General features: G+C 43.3%; 1 protein-coding gene across 6 annotated transcripts in view; it reads right to left on the bottom strand.

Moving 5' to 3' along the window:
* KCNQ5 (potassium voltage-gated channel subfamily Q member 5) overlaps nucleotides 1–25,334 on the bottom strand; it is a 436,454-nt gene that overhangs the window by 23,368 nt on the left and 387,752 nt on the right. For 3 of the 6 annotated variants that reach the window (XM_069974630.1, XM_069974631.1, XM_069974635.1), the window contains 2 exons: nucleotides 17,439–17,537; nucleotides 11,775–11,995 (listed from right to left, as the gene is read on the bottom strand). In XM_069974630.1, coding sequence (XP_069830731.1) covers nucleotides 11,775–11,995; nucleotides 17,439–17,537 — 320 coding nt within the window. The remainder of the gene's footprint in view (nucleotides 1–11,774; nucleotides 11,996–17,438; nucleotides 17,538–25,334) is intronic. The other 3 variants (XM_069974632.1, XM_069974633.1, XM_069974634.1) reach the window with 1 other exon arrangement.

Genomic DNA, 25,334 nt, shown 5'->3' with positions numbered 1-25,334 from the left:
TGGGTTCCAACGCCACTCTAGGCTACCTTGACAAGTGCCCAAGTATATAGCCTTTGCCCTTGCAATGTATGCAATAAAACTGTAGCTGTGAGCAGGTGGGAATGTTCTGTTTAATATAGACCCTTTATTGTAGCGTATAGTCTCATTTTTTTTTTTATCTAGGGACCTCTTTTTTTTGTCTATGAATTTAGAATGAGTTTATTTAGCAAGTGTCTATGTAGTTAATTAGAATACTGGAACTATATTTTATGGGGCATGGATGATTTATATATGCCTTTGGCATCTGTGTTTTACCAGCATTGCCTTATTCAGTAATGTTTTTAAGTGTTTCTTGACAACACTCTTTGCAACCAGTGGGACTATCACACCAGCATAATCTTGCGTGTAGTGGTGTCATTTTAACAGTATTTACGATGCCTTCTGTGTACTAGATTGAAATAGCCGGCTTTTCTTTCTTTATGGTACTTGGCAGCATATCCAAACGTAATCTTATATGTATACAGTGTAACTGAAAAGTTTAATGAGGAAAACTGACATGTGGAAGTCCAACTTGGCATCGGCTGTCTTATCAAATTCGATGAAAAAGAAAGAAAACAATAGAGATGACAGAAGTGAAAAAATCTGAATGCAAATGATTCAGAATCTCCCTGTATTCAAACTACTGTATACTTCTGTGGGTGATCTAAAGATGAAGGATTGCAGTAGAAAGCATCTGGCGGTACAGATGAGAAATGCCACAGATCAACAAGCTTGAAAAGAAAAATGAACACATTGAAAAAGGGAACTGCGGCATTGAAGGAGATTATAAACTCAAAATTATATTAACCGTATCTTAACTCTATGAGAATTTTTCTTACATTCATCAGGACAGAGGTATGTATTGGGGTTGTCGGGCTCCATAGAGCTCCATTATAAGTCAGATCATGTGACACAGAGCCGGGAGAGGACCGTGCTTACCACAGTCTTCTCCCGGCCCGGTACTGATCAACACTTTTGACATGTCTCTATGGTGCTTTTCTGGTCATTCAAACCTTAGATTTAAATATTTTGCAGAGAAAATAGCATCAGCGACCATGCGGCTTGTACAACTACACAGGGCCCTGTGGGGAGTTGGGCACACTGCCATTTTTACTTTCCCATGGGTTACAATCAGGGGCGTAGCTAAAGGCTGATGGGCCCTGGTGCAAAATTTTAGCTTGGGGCCCCCCCATCTCACCCGATCAGGCAAAGTCATATCTAACGTTATATCCAATTACTCTAATGTGCCACCATGTTCTAATGCACTGCCACTGCCTCCACGTCATGTACTGCACTACTGCCCCCTATAATTAATGGACTGTACTGTGTCATTGTCTAATCATTGTTTTCCAATCGTTGACTCTCCAACTGAAAAACTACAACTCTCATCATGAACTGCCAGTTGGAAACGATGGGGGTTGTAGTGCTGCAACCTGAAGAGCCACATGCTGCAAAACTACAACTCCCATAATAAACTGTCAGCAGGGCACAATGAAGTTTGAACTTCTGCAACCTGGAGAAGTCACCTGATGTCACCTGAAGTGCTATGTAACACCACAGATAACACAGCGATATCCCTCTGAGTACAGATAATGTAGTAGTCACCTGCAGTCCTATGTAACACCACAGATAACACAGTGATATCTCTGAGTAGAGATAATGTAGTAGTCACCTGCATGCCTATGTAACACCACAGATAACACAGTGATATCTCTGAGCACAGATAATGTAGTAGTCACCTGCAGTCCTATGTAACAGCACAGATAACACAGTTATATCTCTGAGTACAGGTAATGTAGATGTCACATGCAGTCCTATGTAACAGCACAGATAACACAGTGATATCTCCGAGTACAGATAATGTAGATGTCACCTGCAGTCCCATGTAACACCACAGATAACACAGGGATATCTCTGAGTACAGATAATGTAGTAGTCACCTGAAGTCCCATGTAACACCACAGATAACACAGGGATATCTCTGAGTACAGATAATGTAGATGTCACCTGCAGTCCTATGTAACACCACAGATAACACAGTGATATCTCAGAGTAGAGATAATGTAGTAGTCACCTGAAGTCCTATGTAACAGCACAGATAACACAGTGATATCTCTGAGTACAGATAATGTAGTAGTCACCAGCAGTCCTATGTCACACCACAGATAACACAGTGATATCTCTGAGTACAGATAATGTGGTAGTCACCTGCAGTCCTATGTAACACCACAGATAACACAGTGATATCTGAGTACAGATAATGTAGTAGTCACCTGCAGTCCTATGTAACACCACAGATAACACAGTGATATCTCAGAGTAGAGATAATGTAGTAGTCACCTGAAGTCCTATGTAACAGCACAGATAACACAGTGATATCTCTGAGTACAGATAATGTAGTAGTCACCAGCAGTCCTATGTAACACCACAGATAACACAGTGATATCTCAGAGTAGAGATAATGTAGTAGTCACCTGAAGTCCTATGTAACAGCACAGATAACACAGTGATATCTCTGAGTACAGATAATGTAGTAGTCACCAGCAGTCCTATGTCACACCACAGATAACACAGTGATATCTCTGAGTACAGATAATGTGGCAGTCACCTGCAGTCCTATGTAACACCACAGATAACACAGTGATATCTGAGTACAGATAATGTAGTAGTCACCTGCAGTCCTATGTAACACCACAAATAACACAGTGATATCTCTGAGTACAGATAATGTAGATGTCACCTGCAGTCCTATGTCACACCACAGATAACACAGTGATATCTGAGTACAGATAATGTAGATGTCACCTGCAGTCCCATGTAACACCACAGAAAACACAGTGATATCTCTGAGTACAGATAATGTAGATGTCGCCTGCAATCCACTTCTCCTCTCCTCAGTGGTGTAAGTGGCTCCCGCAGGGTTGAGGCCCCTCCCCCGGCTCACAACATTGCTGTACTCTGTGATATTACTTGCCGGCTGTACAGTGATGTCATCTGACCTGGGGGAGGGGCCTCAACGCTGAGGAGAGGTGGATTGCAGCACAAGCTGGAGCTCAACGCCGTAAAGGTACGGCCATAGGACACAGCTTGGGCCGCCAACGCAGATGTCTGGAGGAGGGGGCGCTGGTACTTGCTGTCATCTGATTAGGTAAGAGGCCCAATCAGATGACAGCATGTGCCAGCGGCACAGCAGGACAAAGTTAGTCTATGGGAGGTGCTGGGCTGGGGGAGCACAGGAGGAAGTGGCAAGGGGAGGCCATGGCGACCGCTGCGACCCCTATAGCCACGCCACTAGTTACAATGGTATGATAGAATCGCTAAGAGAGCCTCATTATTTTATGATTATTTTCTTTATCAGTGTGTGTATGTGTGTGTGGGGGGGGCTGCTTTTAGTAATTTTCATATGTGTATTGGGTTTATGTCTTGCCGTTAGCAGTGAGCTGTAGCATTTTATAAATCTTTTTGTCTGTCTGTATTTTCAGCCATAGCAACATGCCCTGCCTAGTGTCAATGGTGGTGTAGGAGAGCTGACCAAGTTATTTTATGTCTTTTAGTATGATAGAATGGTATAATAGTATTATTTTTAGGATAGTTACATGAGAATGTAGCGTGGGGCTTACATACTCACAGGAGACCTCATGTGACCGCCTTTTCTTATCTGCCTCTATAATCCAAAAACTAAAAATGAGGGCATAATTATTACTGATTTGGACATTAGCAAGTTCAGCCAAACTCCAGTCAAGGCCAAAATGGGACCCTAAACTTCCCCTTAAAGCAGGCATGTCCAAACTTTTTTCGAAGAGTGCCAAATTTGATGAAGTGAACATGTGCGAGGGCCGACCATTTTACATGCTACATGCTATATGCTTATAACACAGGCAGATAATAGCAAGCTGGATACCTGGGGGGCCGTAAAAGTTCGGAACGCGGGCCGCAAATGGCCCTCCGGCCGGACTTTGGACATGCCTGCCTTAAAGGAAGGACAAACTAGCCCATATTTTAAACCTGCTAAAATAAAAGAAAGAGGAGCCTATCAGTAAAAAAAAAAAATTACATTTAATTTTAAAGAGACACATTTTCCTTAGCTCAACGCATCTAAGGACTGGGTCTGTGATGTTAAATAAGGAAGATGGGACCCATAAATGTTTTTACTATAGTTTATCTTTAAAAAGTTCAGAAATTAAAATTTAAGCCTATGTACCTATTTCTAAAAAACTAAAGCAAAAAAAAAATTGCATTGTGCTGCAATAATAGTATGATTAAAAACTACCGTACCACTTGTCCCGCATAAAACAAACACTCGCACAACTTCATTGGCTGAAAAATAAAAGATCATGGAAGTAGAAGAATGTCTAGTCTTTTAGGTAAAAACAGAAACACTAAGGGGGACATTTACAAGGACTGGCGTACTCGTATGCCGGTCTTAAATTAGGCCTGCCCCCAATTGCCCCACTGGATTCAGTAAGAGGCGCATGGCTCTTAGTGAATCTGGCCTTACCTGCTCCTGCCATACAGCAAGCACAAAAAATCTACTGAAATCTCCTGAGCAACACCTCCTCCCCATTTTACTGCTTCCCCCTGTCCATCCATCGGGCTAGGGGTGGATACGGCAGGCATACGCCAGGGTGTGCCAGGGTGTATGCCAGGGGCGCAACATTGATAAATGTCCCTGTAAATATTTTTTTTTATTACAGAGGGAGTGTAGAACTCTTTTACTGTCTGTTATATGCTTGGGGCCTGATAGGGGGTTCTGTAATATGTTGGGGCCTGATAGGGGGTTCTGTAATATGCTGGGGGTCTGATATTGGGGTCTGTAATTTACTGGGGGCATGATACTGGAATCTATAATATGTTCTATTTGTATTGTCCTAATTGTAAGGTCCATACTAGAGATGAGAGAAGCGAATCCAGCAAATAAAAATTTGCTGCGAATCGGGCTGTTAATTTGCTTCAATCTGCATAGCGGCCATTATGGGCGATAATTGTCTTGTGTAATAGAAGACAACGATCAGCTGACATGCACAATGTCGGCTGATCGTTGTCTTCCAACATGTTGAAAGCTGAGCGCTCTAGATAGCAGCAATAGGCTGCTGACGCTCCATGTAACAGAAGCGGTGGCAGCAGGCCACCACTGCCTTCTATGGGCTACCCAGACGATCTAGCGATCGCCCGGGCAGCCCCCCGCAGCTCCCCAAGGCCCCCGGTTCTTACCCGCTTGCTGCCGATTCGTGTAATAGCGCTGGCAGCGAGCAGTAAGCGAAGCACAGTGAGTGCTGACTTGACAGGTCCTCTGAAACGCCCTGTGTAATAGAGGCTTAACAGAATCATTTCGGGACAGAAAGGAGAGGAATGGCAAAAATTGGATATTTGGATGACTGGCTGATTGACATTTTTTTTTTTATTGTGATTTTCCAATTTTTGACACTTTTAGAATAACATGCTTTAACAAATTTGCCCTTCTGTAATAGTCCCAGTATTGTAGCTACTATAGTTTTGGCTCATTTAATGAAATTTGTTAAGCACCCAAAATTTAACCCAAAATTTGCGAAGCTCGTGAAACAAATTTCCCTCTGCTAGTCCATATAATGAGAACAATATATGGAAAATTTGGGAAAAAAAACTTGCTGATGACAAGCCACACCACTTGTAAACCACACTGCAACAGGTCACACCCCACACAAACCACACCCATAATAAGCCACACCCTCCCTGGGAAGATTTTTCAAATGTTGGCAACTATGATGATGACATCTTAGAATTTGTTGTATAATTTCAAACCTCATTGAAATGCACATTTATCACAAAGGTGAAATTACTATATTTGTCAAACAGGGCAAAACTAAGCTATGACAGCCATGACAGAGTTTTACACTGTAAGGCTACAAACCCACTTGGCGGGTCTGCAGCCAGTCTCCTTGCTGCGTTTTTGCAGCGAGACTCGCTGCAGATCCCAGCCCTATACTTTCATTAGCAGAGAAATGTACATCCCTGCTGCGATTTTGTCTGCAGCCCTCCCCATTAACCCCCTAGCCGCCAGACATTATACATTACCGGGTCCCCGTTCCTGCTTGCTTCGGGGCTTTCGGTGTCTTCACGGCCAGCCCGGCCAATCAGTGCGCTGCGGCAGGGCAGCGCACTGATTGGCCGGGCAGAACGTGTCGGGAGCCGCCGAAGCAAGCAGGAGTGGGGACCTGGTAATGTATATCCTGCCCGCCCCCCCTGCAGCCCCGATCGCCCCTGGCCGCATGATCGCCCCCCGCACCCCCCTGCCGTACGATCACCCCCCCGCAGCCCCCGGCCGCACGATCACCCCCGCAGCCCCGATCGCCCCCCGGACCCCCGGGCCGCTTGATCGCCCCCCGCGGGGGGCGATCGTGCGGCCGGGGGCTGCGGGGGGCGATCGTACGGCCGGGCGGTGCGGGGGGCGATCATGCGGCCGGGGGGTGCGGGGGGGCGATCGGGGGTGCAGGGGGCGATCGTACGGCCAGGGGCTGCGGGGGGCGATCGTGCGGCCGGAGGCTGCGGGGGGCGATCGTACGGCCAGGGGGTGCGGGGGGCGATCGTACATCCGGGGGGTGTGGGGGGCGATCATGCGGCCAGGGGCGATCGGGGCTGCAGGGGGGGTGGGCAGGATATACATTACCAGGTCCCCGCTCCTGCTTGCTTCGGCGGCTCCCGACACGTTCCGCCCGGCCAATCAGTGCGCTGCCCCGCCGCAGCGCACTGATTGGCCGGGCAGGTCGTGAAGAGACCGGGAGCCCCGAAGCAAGCAGGAACGGGGACCCGGTAATGTATAATGTCCGGCGGCCGGGGGGTTAATGGGGAGGGCTGCAGACAAAATCGCAGCAGGGATGTACATCCCTGCTGCGAGTTTCTCTGCTAATGAAAGTATAGGGCTGGGATCTGCAGCGAGTCTCGCTGCAAAAACGCAGCAAGGAGACTCGCTGCAGACCCGCCAAGTGGGTTTGTACCCTAAAGGTATGTTCACACTGAGTAAAATAGGCGAAATTTCTCCACCACGGAATTCCGCCTGTCTCAGTGTGTCATAGCATCTCTATGGGAGAGCTGACATGTCACTTCCTTGAGCAGAGAGCAGCGGCAGCAGAGGCACACGCGCTCTCCCATAAAGATGCTATGACACACTAAGACTGGCGGAATTCTGCCTATTTTACTCACTTGCTAAACAGTCCAAAAAAAAAGGAATACCTAACAAAAGCCATGGACAAAGGATAAAAAGAGTACAAATGAAGTAGGACGTCTACCTAATACTGCAGTCAGACAGATGTATAATGCTGGAGTTACAGCAGTGTGACCTCTACCGAACAAATTTGAAGTGAAAGAAAATTGTAGTTTTTCTCCAAGCCTTTCAGCAATCAGTATGAAATACTTTCCATTGTATGTAATTTTTTTTCTTTATTCCTTTTTCTGTCATCATACTCTGAGTGGTATAAAAAATGGTAAGATTATAACTTGATTACAATGGAGCCTACAGAACAATCTGATGCACTTAGAATAAATATATATCTTGAATATACACTGTACATATATATCTTGAATATGCATTGATATAAATAGAGATCTATGAGACAATAGACCCTGTTTATCAAGTGGAACACAATATTGTAAAGCGCTACAGCGCATGTATCCAGAAACTGCAGTAGGATAATCCCTCTAATGACTGAAGCCTGACAATGTAAGATTATTTTTCTTAAAGTGTCACTGTTGTTTAATTTTTTTTGCAGAAATCAATAGTCCAGGCGATTTTAAGAAACATAATTGGGTTTATGAGGCAAATATGCCATTATCTGCATTCAAAAAGACTTTCCCCAGGTTCCCCCCCCCCCTCTCATTCACTGCTAATTTTTAGGAAATCTCGACTGTTTTACATCAGTCGGGCCCTGTGTAATCTATGAAGGGGGGAGGAGGGAGATTAGTCGGCAGCAGAGAGCAGTGAACAAAGGATTACACAGCGGGATTTCACTGTGTGAAAGCCGGTATTCAGAGGTCAGAGAAGTGCTGACTGTCAGAGGAGATAGCTGGTGATGTAGCTTTAAATTAACTCTTTGTTGTCCTGTTTTGGTGCCTCATCTCCCTCCACTCCTCCCCTCTTCATAAAAAACAATGAAGACAGGGGGGAGAGCTTCAAACTGCTTTTTCATGATAAAAATGCATTTTTTCGGCTAATAAACCCAATTACAAAGTTTCTTAAAAGCGCCTCTACTATTGATTTCTGCAAAGAAAAAATTTAAACGACAGTGACACTTTAAAGTGGACCAGCGCTAAGATATAAGCTGTATGAGAAAAGGCCCATAGGGTGTTTCTCTGGGCTACAAAAAAACCATCAATGTTCAGACTCTTCTCTCCTAACATCCCTATGCCTGCATGTAAACTCCCACTCTGTCAATTTTGCTGGGGTTTTGTAGCCCAGGGAATGCCCCATGGGCTTTATCTCCTAATTTACATAAAGCTTCCAAAGTTTATATCTCAGCACTGGAGTGAAGGAATGAAATAAGAGTTATATCTTCCGATCTAGGATAAGAAGCCCTATTACACACTGTCTTTTCTTTGCTTAGCAAAAAGCTGCTGACAAGTCAGCTTTAAAGTGGTTTTGATACCTTAATATGCTTCCGTGTGTAAGTTATAGAACATGAATTTGCTGCATCAATGAGGGGGGCACCCCCCTCATCTCTGATTGCCTCTCACAGTTAGACCCTCCAACCCCTGTCCTGCCTGGTGAGATGCTGACCACTTTTTGTATTTAGGGAATAATTGGAGAGGTTGTACAAACATGTTTTTATAGGCTGGGTTCACACCGAGTTTTGTGTTGTGTTGCTGTATAGAATAATGTAGTATTCTATCGTCTATTGTCCCCTAAAAAAAGTGTATCCGTTGCAATTAGAGATGAGCGAACCTGGAGCATGCTCGAGTCGATCCCAACCTGAACTTTCGGCATTTGATTAGCGGTGGCTGCTGAACTTGGATAAAGCCCTAAGGCTATGTGGAAAACATGGATATAGTCATTGGCTGTATCCATGTTTTCCAGACAACCTTAGAGCTTTATCCATGTTCAGCAGCCCCAGCTGATCAAATACCGAACGTTCGGGTTCGGATCGACTCGTACCCGAATCCGGTTCGCTCATCTCTAGTTGCAATGCATTTTTTTTTATAATGTAAGTCTGTCTCAGCCATTCAGTGGTCATAGTGGGATCCCCCCTCGGCCGCTGAATGGCCGGAACCGGAGAGGTAAGTGACCAGCGGCCTCTATATCCACCCCCTCCCCGGCCATACACGATAAATAACCTATGCCCGTAGTACCCCTTGAACTAATTTAAATTGACAGTAGGGTAACATGGTGCAGCACAACAGCAGTGGACATTAGGAGAATGCCAAAGGTAATCCAGTACAGTAAGACACCCATAATAATCCCTGTCTACTGGCATCAGAAAGAACTACCATTACTAATACACTGGCTTACAAAAGTGCAAGAAATATGATGTCACAAGATCGGTTGTCACATCTTCAAATGTCCAGAAATCTTCAGTAATGCCAAGAAGGAATAACAGCCAGAGCTTCTATTTATAAGATGAACTACTGCTAGGTTAGAGGTGTTTGTAAAATTCAGGGGAAATTGTCAAGTAGTCTTATAGTAAGAATGCCCTTTGTTTCTCTTTGCAATATTTTCATTTTACCAGAGCACATCAATATATTAAATCTGAGCTCTGATTGGTTGCTTTGAGCAGCAGTGGGCATTTAATTTTAAAGGGGTACTTTGGCGAAAATCTTTCTTTCAAATCAACTGGTTTCAGAAAGTTATTTAGTAATATAGTTTAGTAATTTACTTCTATTTAAAAATCTCAAGTCTTCTCATACTTATCAGCTGCTGTACGTCCTGCAGGAAGTGGTATTTTCTTTTTAGTCAGACACAGTGCATCTCTGTCCATGGCAGTAGCAAATCCCCATAGAAAACCTCTCCTGCTCTGGGCAGTTTCTGTCTCGGACAGAGATGTCAGCAGAGAGCAATGTGTCAGACTGAAAAAAATACACTTCCTGCAGAACATATAGCAGCTGATAAGTACTGGAAGACTTGAGATTTTTAAATTAAAGAAAATTAAAAATCGATATAACTTTCTGAAACCAGTTGATTTGAAAGAAAAAGTTTTTAGCTGGAGTACCCCTTTAAGAGTGCCGATTGATAATTACTTTTCTGGATCTTACTAACACTATCCTAGCAGTAGATCATCTTGTAAATAAAAGCTCTGCCTGTTATCCCTTCTTGGCATTACAGAAAACTTCTGGACTTTACATGAAGTGACAACCGGTCTGGTCACTTGTTACATCTTTGGTAGCCAAAAGTAAAGCTGAGAACGTTCCCCGCTCGCTGCCGAGCGGGAATGGGGGAGGGGGGGAGTGTTGCTGCGGGGAGCTGCTGGGGGGCTTCCCGGGTGATCGCTAGATCGTCCAGGCAGCCCATAGAAGATAGCAGTGGTCTGCTCCTGCTGCTCCTATGTTGAAAGACAAACGACAGTAAAGATCAGCCAACATCGTCCATGTTCATGTTCATGCTGATCGTTGTCTTCTATTACACAAGACGATTATTGGCCGTAACAGCCGAATACAGCAGATGACCATTTTGTGTAATAGGGCCTTAAGTCTGCTCTGGTTAGGGCTATCTTTACCATATTTTTTTCCATAACACTTAAAAAACAGCAGAAAAAACATGTACAAAAATAGACTAAATAAAATATGCTACCAAGTCATTGCTTCTCAAAACTCAGGAAAAGAACACTGTGAGGCTATGTTCCCTGTGTCGGACTGGCCCACCAGAGGACTGGATCTTTAGAACCTGCACTAACACTGAATGACATGTCGTTTCTCACTGGTTCTTGTCTGGTGGGCCCCCAGGATCATTTCCTCTGGTGGGCCCTAGATACCCCAACACTATATGTTCCCACTAGGGATGGTCCAAACCCTCCGAGGTTTGGGTTCGTATGAACCCGAACGCTCGGCATCAGATTCCCGCTGTCTATGGCCTATGGCTATGGCTTTATCCCAGTTTTCCAGGCGGCCTCCCCGCTGGATCCGCCCGCTCCACGGAGCGGGCAGACAGCGGGAATCATTACCGAGAGTTCGGGTTCGTACAAACCCGAACCGAACTCGGTTCGGACCATCCCTAGTTCCATCTATATAATAATGACCTCCGACTTTCCGGCTGGCCACCATTTTAGCACTAAATGCCATCTATCAGTAATGTTGGTCGCAAGTAATAGCGAAAGACATTTGTAGTTTTGGCTTTAAAATGTCAGCCATATGGAAAAATGGACGTCATTTGTTCATAGTGGGAACATGGTCTCAAGAAGCCTTTCTTAAGTAGACTTTTCTGAAGGAGAAGTCCGGCGGAGCCACAAATATTCTGTTCGGGCAGGTGGTTCGCGTGTATGAGCGCTTCTTCAGACCTGCATGCGCGTGAACCAGCTGTTACCTGCTTCCCATTAGGTGCTTGGCGTACCGCGGATAAGCCCAATATGTCCTGTTACTTTTTGAGTCCCCTTTCTACTTTTTTCTACATATTTTTTAGTTTTTGCTTATGATGTTTCCACCCTGCCGGATTAAAATAAAATAAAAAACGCCGGTCTTCTCCTTTAATTATGTTCTGCTGCAATTTCCCCAATAAACATGGGAACGGCATATAATAGTACTGTACTTTATGTATATATTTTACATTGCTATCGTAGTTTTAGAAAAGCAACTACTCTTACTATCAGTCACTGGCTTGGGTTGGGAACTCTTGAGTCTGAGAGAAGGCCTGAATCTTGTTCTGTCATTGAAGCTCCAGCTCTTCTGTACTTTTGTAGGACTTGCTTCCGAGGCCACATCAGTACTAGGGGAGCGTCGATCTCCGACTGATGTTTGTCTGCCCTTAATACTTTGACCTCTTGGGCTCGCCATGCGTACTCTTTCCTTGAAGCTCAATTTCTGGCTGCGAAAAGGAGATGATTGTCATTCAAATTTATTGCTGGATCCATCCAAGCCTTCATAATATGAACAATGAATACTTTAGCTTTACATATCTTTTATGTTTATGTTTTATGTTTTATCCAGTCAGTTCAATAAAACAAAGAATAAAGTAAGGAGAGTCAATTCAGTACAAACAAGATGCGTGAACAGATATATTTAAATTGCAGCAATGTAAAGACAGATCCACAATGCTGAAAAAATGTCTATTACAGGTAAAGATGAGTAAATAAACATGCAAGTTAGTTCACAGCAGGCAAATAGTCCGTTAATTGAAAAAAAAAGTCCATCCTCATGCATGTGCACGCCTTCACTATGCAGACAGAGAATACAGTTCAAGGATCATTATTATGATCTTACATACAACTGGATCAGAAACCTTATTTCAGATGTATACGGTATATTTCCCCCTGTAATATTTTTATGTTTTTCAGAGAAAATGTTATTTATAAAAAGTTAGTAATGGTATTCTAAAACAGAAAAATATTTGTGGTATGACTCTTTAAGTTAAAGGGGTTTTCCAGGAATTTATCTTGATGTATTTTTTTTTTTCAGCATAGGTCATGAATGTATGATTGCTGAAGGTCCAAACCCCAGGAGCCCTATAGATTAGGAGAATGATGGGGCAGTAGTGTACTGGAGCACCAGCGTACTTTGCTGTGCTCAACATGTTGATAGCTATGTGGCTGTTCCCGGCTTTCTTGCGCAGTTCCATTTACTTCAATTAGCTTAACTACAGTACCAGATGCAGCTACATAAAGATGTCACTGTATCGGGGTGCTGAGGAGTGGCTGCAACGATCCAGCAATTGCCGCTTGGCAAAGAGCAGTACCACCTATATACCACACACTGTAGCTGCTATAATGTGCCTGCACTTACACTCAACCATTCACACTGCTGTATAGAAACGTTTCTGTCACTGTCCTCCTGCACAGCTGTAATTCTCACTTCCTGGTCCATTCTGAACACACCCCTTTCCCCATTGCTGTCGTGTGACCACACAGACCTCTGACAGCAGCCCTGCTTCTCTATTCTAGCCTGTTGTACTACACTCCTGCATTAGGGGAATCTGCAGTTCCATCCTGTATCTACAAACTACTGCTGTTTTTTGAGGTTTATGCACTTACTATACATTATACACCACATGCTGATTGCTATACTGTACAGTAACTTATAATATCACATATTGAGCTGCTTCTAAATGTTTGTTTCATTTGTTTTACATGTTATTCAGAATAAAAAAAATAATTATTTTTGGGGTGTGGAACCAATTGTCTGCATTTCAATTATTTCTTATGGGAAAATTTGCTTTGGTTTAATAGTGGATTTGGATTACAAGCACAGTCCCGGAACAAATTATGCTCATAATCCAAGGCACCACTGTATTAGAAAAAAAGCAAGATTCAACAGCCCTGTGGAAATGACGAATTGTTGGGTAGAGTGGTGAATGCAAACTAGAACGCCGACAATCCCAGATGTCAGCCAAATAACGTATATATAGAGAGGAAAGTCCAACAGCATCCGGAGTTATGCAAAAATTTTTAGTTTTATTGCATATGCAAGTATAGCCTAGCAAGGCTAGGGTACATCATAATAGATTTTTTTTAAAGGAGTCAATTTTTTCAAATAACAAATGTCTCGTTGGGAAGCACGTTCCAACAGCTTTACACAAGCAAATTACTGGTGGGGCCTAAGAGCACCTGAGAACAGGTGTAAGGGCCTGGGTGATTCCATATTTTTTTCTCAAAATTGAGCAAACATCAACGTTGATTAAAAAGGTACAAAGATGAATAAAATGTTGCTGATGCATCGCTTTAATAATTAATTATTTTGTAATATAACTTTATTAAAATGTATAGGCCATGTTCACACTGGGTAAGAACAATGGATGTTGTTGACGCAGCTGTGTCAAACAACGGCTGCTGTCTTACATGTTCACCCAGCCGATACTGCAGTATTGTCTGGATGAACATCAATTCGAAAGTGACCGCATTCCAATTTACCATTAACCACAGGGTAAAGTTCAGCCAGGAGCCGTACTTTACACTGTGACCAATTATTTTCTGCGGCCGCAGTGAACAGCGGTTATAGTGTATACAGGATGTTTGTCAATGTATGTCAATGTAAATGAACACTGTTAATAAACGACGGCCGCAGGGGACCACCCAAGTGACTCAAAGCACTGTTCACTGTTAGTCTTAAAGGAGAAGTTGGTCTAAAATGAAAAATTTGCTGCAGGCCAGGGGGGGTGCGGGAACATAATAAAGAATGTATACTTACCTGTCTCTGTGTCCCCGCAGTGCTGTGTCACAGGCTCACTGACCACCGCCTGGCTCCTGGACCTCCTGCTCCTACAACAACATGACCTGGTTCAGAAATGCCCGCTCAGCCAGTTAGTGACTGGGATGGGACACCGCTGCAATCACTGACTGGCTGGGCCGGCCCCTCCTGCTGGGTCGTGGTGACACCGGAACCCCAGGAGAAACTGGAGCAGTGGTCGGTGAGCCTGTGATGCGGCGCTGTGTGGCACAGGGAAGGGTAGCTCTTCTTTATTGTGTTCCTACACTCCCCTGCCTGCAGCAGATTTTTCATTATGGCCGGAGTTCCCCTGGAAGACTATGGGGGGGGATTAGCGAAGACCGACGTACACGTATGCCGATCTTATATAAGCCCCCGCCCCCTTTTCCGTGGCAGGTTTTACTAAGAGGCGTACGCCTCTTAGTGAATCCGGCTGCCCGGACGCCTGAATCTGCGCCCGGCGTATCAAATCTACACCTGCATCCAGCAGGTATAGATTTGCATCATGATTTGCACCTGCGATCTGGCGTAAATCATGATAAATGAGGCCTCCTCCCCGCTTCATCACGCCCCCGCAAGCTCCACCAGCCCACCCATCGGGCGTATGGAAGGTGTACCTCAGGGAGAAGGGGCGAATCTGCACCTTCTCCCTCGCGTAGGCCTCTGGTGTAGGCTTCATAAATCCCCCCCTATGAGTTTTCTGAAATTCCAAACAGGTTCCCTTTAAGGTCATCCTGTAGGTAGCCTTTGCTTTAGCCAGTATTTCCTTCATGCAAGCAGCTATTATTGTTTCCATACTTTCTTTGTGTTGTTTGTAAGAGACAAATTAGGTCGATTGCCAACGCACTGGAAATTTTACAGAGTCTGGGAAATAAATTTGGGAACCATTAAATAAGCCTACTATTATGTCAGCCGGGACTCTAGGGAAACGGAGCTTTGTCATATATGGTAAAGGTTTTACAGACAAAATCTAGTAATGGAAGAATATAACAACTTCATTACTTTATGGGTTTTAAGCCATTGGTGGCTGATGATTATCCTATACCATTATCATTAAAGTCATTTTCTATCGAACCGCACAGACTACAGCAAAAATCTTAAGATGGTTCTCACACAGTATGCTTACATTACTTCTTGTACTGTAGTATATTACCGCAGTGGGTATTCTAGTAATATTAATAAATGAGATGAATATTAATAAATATGTCAGTGCTATCCGTAGTTCTCTCCATGTCAGTGCTCTCAGTATTCCTCCCCATTATGTCAGTGCCCTCAGTATTCCTCCCCATTATGTCAGTGCTCTCAGTAGTCCTCCCCATTATGTCAGTGCTCTCAGTAGCCCTCCCCATTATGTCAGTGCTCTCAGTAGTCCTCTCCATTATGTCAGTTCTCTTAGTAGTCCTCTCCATGTCACTGCTCTTAGTAGTCCTCTTCATTATATCAGTGTTCTCAGTATTCCTCCCCATTATGTCAGTGCTCTCAGTAGTTCTCCCCATGTCAGTGCTCTGCATAGCCCTCCCCTTTATGTGTGCCCTCAGTATTCCTCCCAATTATGTCAGTGCTCTCAGTAGTTCTCCCCATTATGTCAGTGCTCTCAGTAGTTCTCCCCATTATGTCAGTGCTCTCAGTAGTTCTCCCCATGTCAGTGCTCTCAGTAGTCCTCTCCATTATGTCAGTTCTCTTAGTAGTCCTCTCCATGTCAGTGCTCTTAGTAGTCCTCTTCATTATATCAGTGTTCTCAGTAGTTCTCCCCATGTCAGTGCTCTCAGTAGTCCTCTTTATTATATCAGTGTTCTCAGTAGTCCTCTTCATTATATCAGTGTTCTCAGTAGTCCTCCCCATTATGTCAGTGTTATCTATAGTCCTCTTCATTATATCAGTGTTCTAAGCAGTCCTCCCCATTGTGTTTACTCAGTGGTCCTCTTCATTATGTCAGTGCTCTGCATAGCCCTCCCCATTATGTGTGCCCTCAGTATTCCTCCCCATTATGTCAGTGCTCTCAGTAGTTCTCCCCATTATGTCAGTGCTCTCAGTAGTTCTCCCCATTATGTCAGTGCTCTCAGTAGTCCTCCCCATTATGTCTGTGCTCTGAGTAGTCCTCCCCATTATGTATGTGTTCTTAGTAGCCCTCCCCATTATGTGTGCTCTCAGTAGTTCTCCCCATTATGTGTGCTCTCATTAGTCCTCCCCATTATGTCAGTGTTCTCCATAGTCTTCCCCATTATCTCTGTGCTCTCTGTAGCCCTCCCCAATATGTATGTGTCCTTAGTAGCCCTCCCCATTATGTCTGTTCTCTCAGTAGTCCTTACCATTATGTCTATGCTCTGTGCTCGTAAGTGACATTGGAGAAGGTTGGTAGGTATCGTTTGTCTCTTTGCCGATGAAACAAAAGTGTACAATAGGGTTGTTATTCCTGGAGGTGTCAGTAATATGGAAAATTATTTAGCTTTACTAGATCAGTGGTCAAAACAATGGAAACAGCACTTCAATGTTTCCAAATGTAAAATAAGCACTTGGGGAGAAGGAATCCTCTATCTGAGTATCGGCAGTTCTGTGTTGGCAAAGACTTCAGAAGAGAGGGATTTAGGAGTAGTGATTTCTGATAGCTTTAAAATGAGCCACCAGTGCAACCCGTTGGTAGGGAAAGCAAATCATATGCTGGGTTGTATAGCTATAGGTATAATCAGTAGGAAGAGGGAGACTGTGATCCCGCTGTATAGAGCTCTAGTGGGACCACATCTGGAATACAGTGTCCAGTTCTGGAAACCTCTCCTACAAAAGAATATTAATAAAATAGAACGGGTCCAGAGATGGGTCACAAAAATGGTGGATGGTCAGTATGTAACTGGGGTGATCTGTAGGTAAATATGTGAAATACCACACAAGGTTAGGCACACATATTGGAAATGGTGGGGCAGGGAACACAATACATCCATGGGTAAATTAATGACTTTCATAACTTATAATCATCAGCTTTATTTAGCTATTATTAAATGTAGCTATTATTAAACTACACAATGTTAAGTACAAGTAACTTGTCATTCTTAAAACTTTATTTTCACCTTTTGCTGGAACAGAGGTACCCACCTTACCCCTATAGTCTCACCTACATGATTCCCACTGATCCAGAGATCCATAGGGGTCTTCTCACAAGCCTCTCCTGCAAACTGTCTGCATGTTCAGGTCCTGGACAGCTTTTGTCATGGAACCTGTATAGGAAATAAGTTACAGTTATCCCTGCGCATGTCTGCGCAGTGAGTTATTCCCTATACAAGTTATATGACAACTGCCGCCTGGAACTTGCATGCAGGCAGATGCATAATGTTCTGCTCAAAGATACCTGTGCATCTCCTGTTTGACAATAACCATGTTGGTTAGACTTTAGAGTTGGAGGGTGATCAGTACGTCAGACAAAAGCTGAATTTTCAGCTTTTGCATCTTGCATTACTTTAAAAATAATTGGCAATTTTTGGACTATGGGTGCTATAAAAATAAAAAATAAAAATCCAAATAATTCCTCAGCATATGGTAAAAATAAAAAGGCTAAAAGGGACATGAGTGATGGTGCATCTGTTATTCTAACAATGAAAAAGAGGGCATACTCACCTGTCCCAGTTCCCCTTCAGTTGCTGTTCTGAGGGCATCAGTTCTTTGCTGCTCTCAATTTCCCCTCGCTTCTTATGCCATTTTAATAGGGTAGGAAATGCCCATTCAGCCAATCTCTGGCCATAATGATGACTTATGTCAGCCTGCCATTGGCTAAAGCCCCTACTACAAGGGGCAATTCAGAGGAGCAAGCAAGCGGCGACCTGTCAAGTCAGCGCTTACTTGCTCCTTGTTCCCCGTTGGCGCTATTACTCGTACCGACAGCAAGTGGGTAAGAGCAGGGAAGCTGTGTGTGTGTGTGTGTGTGTGGGGGGGCTGGAAGTGAAGAGAAGTAAGGACTTGACAACTGCGGGGGATCAGGGCAGGCGACAATATAGAATTTCTTTTTTAATTTTATAGCACCCAAAATGCACAAAAAAATGCTGCTTTAAATCATTATTATTTTACATAATAAAATCAACTTTTAGTTTTATGTGAAACATTGTTGCCAATTCGCAAAATCTTTCTGGTTGAGAATAACTTTTACTAACTCCATGCATTAGGCGTGCACTTATAAATAACTATTCAACATGCAAACTATTACATTTAAAAGAAAATATGCCGCATGCTGTGATCATTGCCAAGGAATAAAAACGTACAATTATACCCCATCTAGTGAAGTTGTTTCGCTCTACTAATGCTACCATGTTTGGTGATGGAAATTATTATTCCTAATGCTAAATTACAGCTAAACATTTGGAAATAAAATCTAAATTGATCCAAAAGGATTTACTTTCCAAAGCTAACTCCTATCTTATTGAGAGAACACATGCAAAGCAGTTCATTGCCGTTCTCATCAGTCACCGTTCTGATTTAAAGTGTAATTGCCAAAGCACTTTTTAAATATACAGAATTAACCCTTCCAGGCTGTTTGTATAGAAAAATTGCAGCTTAACAGATCACCATTGCACACAATACAGAGTATGAATTGTCAGTGGTGTGTGGCCGCTATTCAATGAATAGCGGCCACACTAAACTGACGTGTCAGTTTTTACTGCGGCTGCAATGGATCCTGGCAGGAATGTACACTATGGGGGAGATTTATCAAACATGGTGTAAAGTGAAACTGGCTCAGTTGCCCCTAGCAACCAATCAGATTCCACCTTTCATTTTCCAAAGAGTCTGTGAGGAATGAAAGGTGGAATCTGATTGGTTGCTAGGGACAACTAAGCCAGTTTCACTTTACACCATGTTTGATAAATTTCCCCCTATGTGTATACACTCCGTCTGGGATTCCCTCTGACTGCAGCACAATATAAAATTTCTATTATTTATGGCCGTTGTTACAACAGCCGTGATTAATAGAAATTTTACATTGTATAAACGTAGCCTTTATGTGTTTTTTTTAAACCCAGTCTGGTCACTTTTACAAAAAAAAAGTGGACAAACACCTTTAAAACTTTTCAGAATAAGGGATTAAACAGATAGTTAAACAGAATTTACCTGTAGTTAGAGATGAGTGAACCGGGTTCGGGTTCGAGTCCATCCGAACCCGAACGTTCGGTATTTGATTAGCGGTGGCTGCTGAAGTTGGATAAAGCTCTAAGGTTGTCTGGAAAACATGGATACAGCCAATGACTATATCCATGATTTCCACATAGCCTTAGGGCTTTATCCAAGTTCAGCAGCCACCGCTAATCAAATGCCGAAAGTTCGGGTTCGGATGGACTCGAGCATGCTCCAGGTTCGCTCATCTCTACTTGTAGTGCATTTTAAAGCTATGTTCCCTCACAGTATTTTTGCTCAGTATTTTGCAACCTAAACCAGGAGTGGATTAACGCAGAAAGGCTCTGTTTACACACTGTTAAAATTGAGTGGATGGCTGCCATTTAATGGCAAATAATTGTCGTTATTTTAAAACATTTGCCGTTGTTAAGAAATAATTGACGTTATTTGCCATTAAATGGCGGCCATCCATTCAATTTGAGCAGTGTGTGAACAGAGCCTTTCTGTGTTTTTAATCCACCCCTGGTTTTGGTTGCAAAATACTGAGCAAAAATACTGTGCGCGAACATAGCCTTAAAAGGCATTTCATGTTTGCTAAGGCTATGTTCACATTTGGTAAGAGACCGGCTGTTCCATGTCCCGTCCGGATCACGGAACGGCCAGTCTCTTTAGAGCCACTGAGTTCTGATGTGGGCGCAACCGCATCAGAACTTCCCACTGCACACAATGAAGCGTGCGGCCGGAGCCACTCGCTCTATTGTGTGAACTGACAGGGTTTTCTGCGGCCGCAGAAAACTGGCATGTCAGTTTCTCACGGCGCCGCCAGGGATCCTGGCCGGAGTGTAAACTATGTGTATACACTCCGGCCGGGATTACTCAGAAGGCAGCACTATGCAAGTGCCATAGAAATCACGGCCGTTGTTACAACGGCCATGATTACTACGGAACTTACGTAGTGTGAACATAGCCTAACATTGCATAAATATTTAAAATTGAGTGACTACCACATACACAGTATAAATGGTTTCCTTTTTTATATCAATGTAAAAAGTAATACATTACTCTACTAATAAAGCTGAGACAAGTACTGTATACCACAAATGATTGTACATGTACATGGCTGGGAGACGAAAACCGCAGTAGTTTTACAGTTTATTTACTCTTCATGGCCATCACCAATACACCACAAAGATAAATAGTAAGTAAAAAGTTCAAAGTATTGCACCATAAAGACTTCATATTGCACCATTATTGCATATATTGCACTTCACTTATGATAGTCCCGATGCAAAAACAAAGTCCCAATATTTTTTAGCTTTATACCGCTCAAAATCCATGCAATTTAAAAAAAAAAAACAACCTGAAGATGTTTTTACTTCTCCTTTTTTTAGTCAGAAGCTCTCCTGATAAGATATCAAAGTCCAACGTGTTTCTTTAGCAATCAGTCTTCAGAGCTCCCTGAAGATTGATTGCTAAAGAAATGCGTTGGGCCGTGATATCTTATCTGGAGAGTTTCAGACTAAAGTAAAAATTAGGGAAGTAAGTAAAAACATCTTCATTTTTTTTTCTTAACAAAATGTTTTCATTTATTTATTTAAAAAAAAGTTTTTATGTGTTTTCATTATTGAGAAATATAAAACGAAAATATTGGGACATGTTTTAGCATCGGGACTATCAAAGGTGTGGTGCAATATAAAGTCTTTACGCAATACTTTGAACTACTGTATTTACATATTCCCTTGTGGTGTATATATATATATATATATATATATATATATATATATGCAAATATCCTGCCATCAGTTTCATGACACCAACTCACTTCTCCAGTGCTCTGGCTCCAGGACCCCCGCCGAGCTCCAGGTTCTCCGCCAGAGCCGACGTCACATCCATGAACTGGCAGCCAGTGACTAGGGCGGGATGCTACTGCAGTCACTGATTGGCTGAGCAGGCTGTCCATCAGCCGGGAAGGACATTCTCCCCCGAGCTGCTGAGCTGTGCCTCCTGACGGGGGTCCCGGGGCCAGTCACGCTGCACATCGTGGGCATGGGGTTGCTTGTTATTTTCTCCCCTGCCGCCTGTCAGATTTTTTGACAGGGCTGGACTTCTCCTTTAACGCTGTTTGTGGTATGGGCAGCATGAAACTGATAACAGATTCCCTTTAAGCGTGCGTAGTAGGCAAACCTTTCTGCAGACGAAAGTGTAGTCTATGGGACCATAAAGCCATGCTATTTAACGTTAAATAACCTATATGCACTGTTTATGGGATGGTTTATAGTTTAGCAGGTTTGATATTCTTAATAGTGCTTCTAATACTACACCTAAAAGTTTAGCAATCCTTTGTGCATTCTATACATTTTTTCTTTACCATTAAAGCGACTCTGTACCCACAGTCTGACCCTCCCAAACCGCTTGTACCTTCAGATAGCTGCTTTTAATCCAAGATCTGTCCTGAGGTCCGTTGAGCAGGTGATGCAGTTATTGTCATAAAAAACAACTTTTAAACTTGCAGGTCTGTGTCAAATTGGCGTGGCCTAGAGTGTGTATGCATTAGACTGGCACAACTTCTCTGTCCCTCCCCACCCTCTTCATCATTAGGAATGATGAAGAGGGTGGGGAGGGACAGCTGCCGAACGGACCCCAGGACAGATCTTGGATTAAAAGCAGCTACACGGTACAAACGGTTTTGGTGGGTCAGATTGTGGGTACAGAGTCGCTTTAAATCTGGGGAGGAACAGAAAGCTAAAAACAAATACAACCTAAAATGTAAATGTAGAGAGAAACAAATGAGAAGAATAATTACAATGTTGAAGAGCTGGATAAAGAATTGTTTGCAATAAACATTATTGGGGCGGGGGGCTCTCGGAGCAGATGTACCCCCTTTAAAGCGTTGTTTTCCAACCAATGGCTGTACACACCCTTATTGCACCTAAGGTATGGATTAAGTCCCCTTGTGTACTTCTGTAGTAGCAATCCAAGACTGGCCTTCAGATTTGTAGTTTGGACTGCTGCAGAAGGATTAGCCCCTATGTAGAGATGTGCGAACCTCGAGCATGCTCAAGTCGATCCGAACCCGAACGTTCAGCATTTGATTAGCTGGGGCTGCTGAACTTGGATAAAGCTCTAAGGTTTTCTGGAAAACATGGATACAGCCAATGACTATATCCATGTTTTCCACATAGCTTTAGGGCTTTATCCAACTTCAGCAGCCACTGCTAATCAAATGCCGAAAGTTCGGGTTCGGATCGACTTGAGCATGCTCGAGGTTCGCACATCTCTACCCCTATGTCATTCAATTGAGATAATTCTCTACTTATCTATGCAGAACCTATGAAAATAAATAGCATCCTGCTATTTCTATATGCTGTTTATACAGCAGATCTGCCCCCCCCCCCATGGTTACAGTTAATATGTATACAGAAATGTTTATTACTTATGAACTGGGTTGCAAAAACCACATTCACATGCATGGGATGTTAACTGCTGTCAGACTGGAATGGGTTTTGGCACAGAATCCTTGCTTTACCTTAACCAAATTTGACAGGTGTGTATGGGGCCTTAGGCAAAATGTATACACATGTAACTATAGGAAGAGAAACATCCAGCACAGCGGATCTTGTGAAAATCCAGGAAGGTTCTTTATTAATCCGTAGTAAAACAGCTTGAAACAACAAAATAGCACACACTAGGGTATCTGATGTGGTTCAGTAATTGTACCTTTCCCATATCATCTGTGTGATTGCACTACAAACTTCAAGCACGCTCTGGTTTGTCTGAACTCGAGTGTTTGGCATTTGATTAGCGGTGGCTGCTTAAAGGGAAACTCCAGGTGGTGGTGGTGGTGGTGGTGGTGGGGGGGGGGGGGTTGTTCTGTATTGTGTTTCTGTCCTTCCTGGTTGATGAGTTCCCAGAATGTAATGCTTTCCCTCAGCTGATCATCACAGCCCCCCCCCCATCACAATCAGTAAAATTAGTGCTGCATCTGCTTCTGGCCAGACAGAGATGGGGGATCATTTAGGGGAATGAGGGATCCAGCCAAGCCTCCTCTGACATAACACCCTGCCCCCTGTCTGCATCATCAGCCTGTCCTCAACAAACACAATGTGAGACAGAAGCCTGGAACATTTGTCTCCTAAGGTGGGAGAGCAGAAGGAGCAGGAGACAATGTGAATTGGCAGAGAGGCCATTTTTTTTCCACTTCCTGGATTTCTATCAGCTACCAGTGTGGCAGAACTGCACAGATACAGTAATACATTGTATAGACACATCTATATAACTTTTAATGTACTTTAAATAGAATTTTTTTTTCTTATTCGGAGTTCCCCTTTAAGTGAGATGCACTCATAGGGAGTCCTGGAAAACATGGATACAACCATTGGCCATGTTCAGACCTTGTAAGAGACCAGCCATTCCGTGATCCAGCCAGGTCACGGAACGGCCAGTCTCAGAGAAGATCATCCCGGCCGGTACTGCAGTATCGGCCGGATGATCTTTAGTGACGCTGAGTTCTGATGCAAGTGCATCCGTGTGTGCCCGCATTAAAACTCTCCACTGCACACAAGCCGCTCGCTCCATAGTGTGCACTGGCAGGGTTTTCTGCACCCGCTTTTCATTGAATAGCGGCAGCAGAAAACTGACATGTGAATTTCTTGCGGCACTGCTAGGGATCCCGGCCGGAGCGTATAATATGTGTATACACTCCGGCTGGGATTCCCTGTGCCTGCAGCACAACGTAAGTAGTACAGAAAAATCACAGGTGTTGTAACAACGGCCGTGATTACCGTGGAACTTACGTTGTGTGAACATAGCCATAGGCTGTATCCATGTTTTCCAGGCAACCTTGAAATTGCATCTAACTTCTTCAGCCACCGCTAATAAAATGTTGCTTGCTCAGGTTTGGACGAACCTGAGCATGCTCGAAGTTCACTCAACTCTAGTTGATACATTTGGCCCTAAATGTGTATCTTTTGTCAGTTTCTTCAGGTGCCGAACCTGACTTCAAGTGTTTGTACATAAAGGGGGAGATTGATCAAACTGGTGTAATGTAGAATTGTCTTAGTTGCCCCTAGCAACCAATCAGATTCCACCTTTTATTCCTCACAGGCTCTTTGGAAAATGAAAGGTGGAATCTGATTGGTTTCTAGGGGCATCTAAGACAATTCTACTTTACACCAGTTTGAAAAAATCTCCCCCATAGAGTTTCTTTCTTAGTAACCTTTTATACTATTTATGGCATGCTGTAAAACTTCTATAGCTATGGGTACATATGCTCCATTTGAATTTTTTGGAACAATTATTTATGAGGAATTGTTTTTCTATTTTTTTTTAGTGTACAGAACCGTACTGATGAGAAGAACCAGTGTGGAGCAGACCATCCTTTAGTGCGTCCTCTCCCACACGTTCTCCTGATCGTTACGGGTCTCTGACATGTCAGAAGTTTTTAAAACTACAGGTACACTTTAAGTTGGGAGTTTCTAACTAAATACTATATGTATATCTCTTTTTAGTTTGTTTACAGGTGTCAAATCTGACATTGTTCAGGATAATTTTATAGCCACCTGATTCACACAAAGTGTTTGTTTATATAGTATAAGAGGGACATTTATTAAAGGAAAAGTATGGCGAAAATTTTTATTAAAGTATTGTATTGCCCCCCAAAAGTTATACAAATCACCAATATACACTTATTATGGGAAATGCTTATAAAGTGCTTTTATCCCTGCACTTACTACTGCATCAAGGCTTCACTTCCTGGATAACATGGTGATGTCACTTCCTGGATAACATGGTGATGTCACTTCCTGGATAACATGGTGATGTAACTTCCTGGATAACCTGGTGATGTCACGACCCGACTCCCAGAGCTGTGCGGGCTGTGGCTGCTGAAGAGGATGATGGCAGAGGGACACTAAGGG

The sequence above is a fragment of the Dendropsophus ebraccatus genome, chromosome 6 (assembly GCF_027789765.1).
Source record: "Dendropsophus ebraccatus isolate aDenEbr1 chromosome 6, aDenEbr1.pat, whole genome shotgun sequence".
Classification (NCBI taxonomy): Eukaryota; Metazoa; Chordata; class Amphibia; order Anura; family Hylidae; genus Dendropsophus; species Dendropsophus ebraccatus.
The sequence above is the reverse complement of the archived record's forward strand: the minus strand, read 5'-3'. Positions and strand labels throughout refer to the sequence as shown.